We start from the raw sequence: 7,097 nt of genomic DNA, 5'->3' as shown, positions 1-7,097 counted from the left end.
AAAGTCATTGCACTTATGCAGAATTTATTTTTTATTAACCACACTACTTGTATCTCATGTAGCTTCTTCCTTAAAAAAACGCAAAAAGTAAAATATGATTGAAAAAGTATGGTTTTCTCTACTGCAATATATCAAGTATGAATGAAAAGTTTTGTGGGTTAAATGATCTTAGTCTCTTAGCTCAAGTGCCTCACATACAAAAGTAATTCATGATAAAAATATATTTATTTTTGTAACAAACACTACTGCCTCATATGCTTATTTTTATTTATTCAGATTCTCAAGTTGAAGTAAACAAGAAAAATGAATTAATACAAATTCAAATGGTCCTCGGGATTTGCATTAAATTATTGTTTTCAGTGTATTTTTACTTTGAGAAACTATTGAAATCTAATGAAACACAGCAAATGAAAGATTTGCTGTTAAGTATGTGATAGAAGGAAAGTTTATAATTAATATTAAATCTATAATAAATTAATATGCATATGTATATGAATGGGTGCAAAATTTTCATGAACTTACATGAAACATATAGTCAGACTCACTGCTGTTTATTTCTATACACCCAAACTTACTAACTTACCCAGTGTTCAATTTAGTAATGAATTAGTTTAAGATAAACTTTAGCACAGAATACTAGTTTATCCATATTTAACCCTAAAGCCAACAGATGCCAATATAGGCACTTCAGTGAAAGAACAAGCCCATGTTCAAATATAAAATGGTAAAAAATGAGAAAAAAATTATGAAAATATATACCTTTAATTTGCAGACATATAAACACTTTTGGTACAATACAGACACATGATGCAAAAAAGTAAGATGATCCAGTTTAAGCTAACATTCCTTGTTTATACAGATTTTGTTATAGTGCTCAGATAAAATAAAATTTCCAGCTCACACAATGAAGCAAAAGTGATAAATCCAGTGATGGACCAGTTTTCTTCATTGTAAAACATTCAGTAAAAGCTAAATTATCAAAGGAATCTGCTGCTGGGCTTACAAATAAACTCTTGGATCTAATCCAAAGCCAAAGAAAGGAAGCCAGAAATGGTAGCCAACAACCTAAACAATAAAAGGAAAGTATAACTTTCATATAAATGCCCAACTAAAACAACCAGTAGCACAGACTAGCTTCTAGAATAATTTGGTTTTAATGTGCTTTTTGTTTTCTTATGTGATAGATGATTTTATGCATATAAAAATCTAATGTATAACCAAGTACAAATTACTACTGACAAATATTGAAAGCACTAAAATGTCATGAACACTAAAAAGCAAATAAGGATTGAGACCTTTATTTGCTTCTGGCTGTTTTGGGGGGAGCACAATTTCTAATTACATTTTCTGTAAAGAAGGATACATATATTTTCCCCTGTAATCATAGCAAGTCTCGTGGTAAAGCAAACAGAAAGCAATTTGAGTACACAGAAAGTAAAATACTCTTCACCAGTCCAAACTTGTAACACATGGCAATGTTTTTATCCTTGCTAAGAAGGAATTGCATTTCTTTTTAATGCCTTCTCTTTCAAACTATACATGATGTACCTATGAGGTAATAAACATTCTAAGTACATTTATTTTCTTTCATATCATATATTTAATTAGGGCAAAATTCAATGTAATTTTACATTTACTTAATGTTAAAAACATATTTAAAATATACTCTCTCATTAATTTCATGTACAACAACTGTCATGTACAATACCTCAAACAGTTCCCTGCAAAGGAGCAGCTCATGCCCTCTTGTGGTGAAAAGACTTTTAGATGAAAAAAAAAAAAAAAGTATCATTTTTCTTACCTTACTTCCCAGGTTTTATCAATCATTTGCTTGGTGTATGAAAGCTGCAAATCATGTCCAAGCTGTATTATAAATAACAATTCTATAGCTGTTAGTACTAATTTTCATTTAAAAAGGCTGTACACATTTTATAACTCTGAATTTGAATTTAAAAACCTGTAAACAGCTATTTACAATATAAGTTATAAATTAGTCATCCTTCATTGGAACTGCCATCAATATATTCTTGTGTAGGCAAAGAAAACTATCCAAAGTCAGTTAAAACAGCTCTCTGTTATTCCACAATGAAATATTAAATATTAGAAATATCCATTGGTTTTCTCTCTCTCATATGCAAGTCAATTTTTCCTTTTAGAGGAATTTGTACTTCCAAATTTTCATCTTCTCTGTGGTGTTTTTTCCCCTTCCTTAAGCAGATATATATGCCCATCCCTGTTACTAGTGTGATAGAACTCAAGCTTATTACAGACAGAGCTACTAATGTGGGCATACAGGACACAGATTCTACCTTCCTGTGAGTTGGTTCTATTGATATTTGTGGTTCTTTCTCCTCTATATTGATTTCTGGTTCTTTTCTTAAAAGACTCTCAATGTAGCTCTCATTACTGACAGTGTCATTGACAAATAGGTTCACCATGACGGTGGAATGGAGAGGCTCAGGATAACCATGATCACTCACTTTCACCAGTAAGCGATGCAGTCCATAATCTGTCTGCAGCAATGCCTCTTCCAATGTAATGTTGCCAGTTTTAGGATCAATCCTAAAGGACTCAGGCCTAGGGCCTCTTCTCCCTATGATGCTGTAAGCTATGACAGCATTCATGCCTGTATCTTTGTCAACAGCATAGACCTCTGTAACTGGGGAGCCAGGGAGAGTAGAAGGCAGTACCAACAGATAAGACATATTAGATTGAGGAAATAAAACAAGAGGAGGATTGTCATTGATATCTAGAAGGAGAATTGTGATTTTTGTGGTAGAGGAGAGGGCAGGCTCACCCCCATCAACAGCTTCAACCCACAAAGTATAGGAGCTTTGCTGCTCTCTGTCCAAAGAGACTTTAGCCCTCAGCATGCCCTTCCCTGTATCTATGACAAAGATGTCACTCTGGTTCACCACGGAGAGGGCAACCCATCCATTTCGCCCAGCATCAGCATCTGTTACACTAATTACTCCAATTTCACCATATCCGGGAAAGTTTTCTGGCACAAAGAAGCTGAAGTCCTTGTTGATAAACCGAGGACTGTTGTCATTTTTATCCAAAACTGTAAGAGTCACAGTGGCTACTGATTCTCTGGGTGGCTTCCCACAGTCAACAGCTCTGACAGTGTACCTGTACTTTTCTTTCTCTTCTCGGTCCAGCTGAGTAGAAACTGTCAGGATTCCTGTAACACTGTCTAAGGAAAAATATGATGGAGCATCAGGTCCCAGGAAATATGAAACTTGGCCTCTCTCTCCACTGTCAGCATCTGTAGCATACAGCTTAGTCAAAAAGGCATTGGGTGCATTATTTTCTTCAATAGTAAGCTCTATCAAGGGCTGAAGGAAAACAGGAGCATTATCATTGTCATCTAAAAGTTGCACTTTAATGATTCTTTTGACATGAAATCCCTCTGAGTTCCAGGCCACCACAGCTATTTCGTAGAACTGCTGTATCTCATAGTCCATAGGTTTTGAGGTCTCTAGCAAATATTCATTATTGTATGGTTTGTAGGGTGACAACCTAAATGGCCCTTCACCATCCAGGTAGCAGTTAACCTTGTATTTACCTTCTGGATCTCTTATGGTAAAAAATGCAATTGGAGTGTTAACAGGTTCCAGTTCTTTCAGATAAACAATTCCATCTATCTCATTTGCTATATAACGTGGGACAATTTCAGGTGGTCTAAAAATGACTTTGATAATGGACACTAAAGCAGTGATCACAGCAGGAATACAGCCTGGTCCATTAGCAAGGATGGTGAGTTTGTGAGTTTGTAGAACATTTCCTCCAATCTTGCTGAAAAGTTTAATGACCCCTGTAGCTTCGTCCAGATGGAATAAATCCTTGGATGCTTGTGGAACTTTCTGGCTATAACTATAGGTAATCAGAGCATTGGTACCCAAGTCTCTGTCCACAGCCTGAACAGCTGCAATTGGGGTGCCAACTGTAGCATTCCCATACACAGTGATATTGATTTGTGAATCTATGAAGAGAGGGCAATTGTCATTAATGTCACTTATGCCAATGGTGAGAGTGGCACTGCCCAACAGTGGTGGAGACCCACCATCTTCGGCTATTATGATGCTCACATACTGGTCCTGGGTTTCCCTGTCCAATGCACCCATAACAATTAGGTAGGGGGTGCGCTCCCCATTCTCATTCTCCTCCACATCCAGGGTGAACATGCCATGGTAGTCCAACAAGCGATAGGTCTGCACCCCATTAGTGCCTACATCTGGGTCCACGGCAGGATGCTCGATGGCCAACCTGGTGTTTACAGGTGCATTTTCTGGGACCCAAAGTGAGATTTGGGAAACAGGGAACTGTGGAGCATTGTCATTAATATCCCTGATGGCAATTTTCACCTTCACAAACCTGAAGTATTCCTGAGGCAGAACCAGCACGTCCAGAAGCAAAAGGCAAGAGTCAGAGGAAGGAGAGGAGATGGAAATGCTGCCACCCCAGCCAGCTCCTCCACCCCCTTCAAGACACAGGGCTTCTCTGTCTATCTCCAGTGCAGAAGTGTGCAACTCCCCAGAACGGTTGTCTAGGGTCACATACTGGCCACTTAGTCCCCCAGAGGCCAGGCTGAAAGAGAGAGGGGGATTCCACTCAGCGCTAGAGCCGGTGTGCTCTGGCAGGGACTGCTGATTCTGTCTCCCTGTAGCCCGGGGTACCAGCCTCAGGTCCTCAGCCAGGCTGCCGATGAGCACCCCCGCCGGCAGTCCCTCGTTCAAGCTGTACAGAAGCTCCGTGGCTCGGCTGTAACTCGCGAGGCAGTTGAAGGGTCCCACGAAGAGAAAAAACAGGAACACATGCTGGAGTGGAAGGAGGAGAGACGGTTCATTTGCACACACGCGGAAATAACAGGGATAAGAGTTAGAAAATAGTGCTCCAGGGTGGATGCTGCCCAGATCCCTATTTCCAGGAGGAAAACCTCTACTCAAAATAGGGTGAAGAGGAAACTTGCGGCGAAGGAGAGGTCTGTGCAGCAACATCGTCTCCAAAACTTATTTTATCTGCTCATTTTTTATTCTCCATGCTGCCCCCATCATGTCCCCATCATCACCAGCTAGCATTCAAAAATCCAAAACCATACAGCATTCCTGGAAAAACACACTAGGATGAAGAAGGCTCCAATTCAGGGACTGCGCAACGCGACAGAAAAACCTCCCTAGGTTATGAGGAGGGAGGGGGATGGCATTGGAGGGTACTGAAAGGTGGCCGATTAATTTCTCATTGAAATGAACAATTCAGCCATTAGAGTCCTAGAACACGAAATTTGTTACATCCCTCTGAGACCAATAAAAAACAACAGTAACAGCCATAATATGAAAAACATGGCAACACACCCCACCTGCTCAACCCCCACCCCCAACCCCTCCCCGCAACGCTTTAGGTCCCAAAGAGTGATTTTCATTTTAGCACGCGTGTAAAATCAAATTGAAATGATCTGGGTCTCCAGCTCCTACCAAGCCCTTCTACCACATCTCTTAGGGGGAAGAGAAGTAAACGCGGAAAATGATTATGCAAAAACAATTTGTCAGTTGCAGTAGACAACCAGCCAGATGCCGGCAGCAGGAAACAATCTCGGAACCTCTGTATCTTTCATAAAGCGCTTTGAGCGCACCGTCGCCTCCCTCTTCGATCTCATTTGACTAAATTTCGGCTATTGAAACTTCCTCCCAGGAACCTAGGACTTAAATATTTCTTGCTAAAATGTAAGCACTTCATCCCAAAGTCTGTTTCCTTTCCCATATTCTTCCCGGGAAGTTTGGATTAAGGCAAAAGGTTTCAACAACCATTAAGTAGTAAAAACTGCTTTACAGCAGTGCAACTTGTCGGGATCGCGAGCTCCTGAATCCTTACCGGTAGGTTCCTGTGGCTGGTGCTGCTCCTGGGACGATGTAGATGCCCCATATCCAGGCGCGGGTGCCAGGTCGCTGGGCGCCAGCTCACTGCCAGGGCCGGCGAGCTGCGCGCATTCCCTTGGCCGCGCATTCCCAGGGAGGCTGCAGTCAACGCGCTCCTGAAGGGAGGGTGGCAGAAGACACTCCCTCTCCGTTCATGCAAATCGCTGGGGAACTCAGCCAATAGTCACTGGCTTGTCAATTAAGGACGGGAACTAAGGCGGGCAGAAAGGCGAGGGGCAGAAGGGCACATTTATGGTTTCTAGTCCTGGACGCGAATACGTCCAGAACCTGCCAAAGGAGCTGAAATGGGGGACTTGCCTCTAAAGACTGCGTCGAGGTGTCACAGGATCAGGCACTGGAGTGTTGCCCACAAGCTTACCTCCTTGCACCAGTTAGATCTCAAGTCCACAGGTTGCTAGCAAGAGTAGGAGAATTAAAAGAAATAAGTCTGCGTTTGTATCTGAATTCAAGTGAGAGAGGAAGTCAGATCCACAGAGCAATCACAGGCGCTATGCCCCCGAAAGCCTGCTTTGCCATCAGTTCCTCCCAAAGACTCGAATCCAGCAGTGTTTGCACAGCGCAAGAAAATGCACTTTTCTCAGAGGAGAGGCGTCTCAACTTCTTTGTAAACGCTGCGTGAGCCAGAAAAGCAAATATATGAATTCAGTGAATGTTTCCACATGCTATAATTTGATTCTTTGCTGTTGGTGATGAGAGAGTCTCTGTTAGTTGTAGGTGCAAGCGTCTCTGGGTGTCTGTTTTGTGGTTTTATTTTAGGAGAGCCTCAGCTTCTGACCAGAAAAAAAAAAAAAAAAAAGGCTGAAAATGTAGGGGATGGAAACAGAGATAGGAGCAGATTTGCTGTAACAGAAGTGCTTCTGCTTGCAAGCAATTTTAACATCTTTCTCCCAGGGAGCATTTAAGATAGGGAGAGCACTCACCAAAGCTTAGGTTAAAAAATTGTATTACTTTTCAGATTATTCAGTTTTACTTTTTTTTTTTTTTCCTCCACCACCCGCCCCCGCCCCCTACCGTGTTTACTGGGAAATGACCCTTTGGGAAGAAATCCTGGAGGAGTGTGGTGCAAAATGCTTGGATCTCCTCTGGGTCCAATCCTAAATAGCCACATGACTGACAGGGAATCACCCACCCACTGGGCTGATTCTTCATTTACAAAATCAG

At 41.4% G+C, this 7,097-nt stretch overlaps 1 protein-coding gene across 1 annotated transcript; it reads right to left on the bottom strand.

Annotated features, from left to right (window-relative positions):
• Nucleotides 1-356: 356 nt before the first annotated feature.
• Pcdh20 (protocadherin 20) lies at nt 357-6,003 on the bottom strand. Its single transcript, XM_076872304.2, has 2 exons — nt 5,872-6,003; nt 357-4,820 (listed from the first exon to the last, which is right to left on the bottom strand). Exons 1-2 carry the CDS (start codon nt 6,001-6,003, stop codon nt 2,094-2,096), a joined length of 2,859 nt encoding a protein of 952 aa, XP_076728419.1. The 3' UTR covers nt 357-2,093.
• Between the last annotated feature and the right edge of the window lie 1,094 nt (nt 6,004-7,097).

Source organism: Callospermophilus lateralis, chromosome 12 (genome assembly GCF_048772815.1).
Source record: "Callospermophilus lateralis isolate mCalLat2 chromosome 12, mCalLat2.hap1, whole genome shotgun sequence".
In the NCBI taxonomy this organism is placed as follows: domain Eukaryota; kingdom Metazoa; phylum Chordata; class Mammalia; order Rodentia; family Sciuridae; genus Callospermophilus; species Callospermophilus lateralis.
Note: the sequence above shows the minus strand (reverse complement) of the source record. Positions and strands in the feature narration are given on the sequence as shown.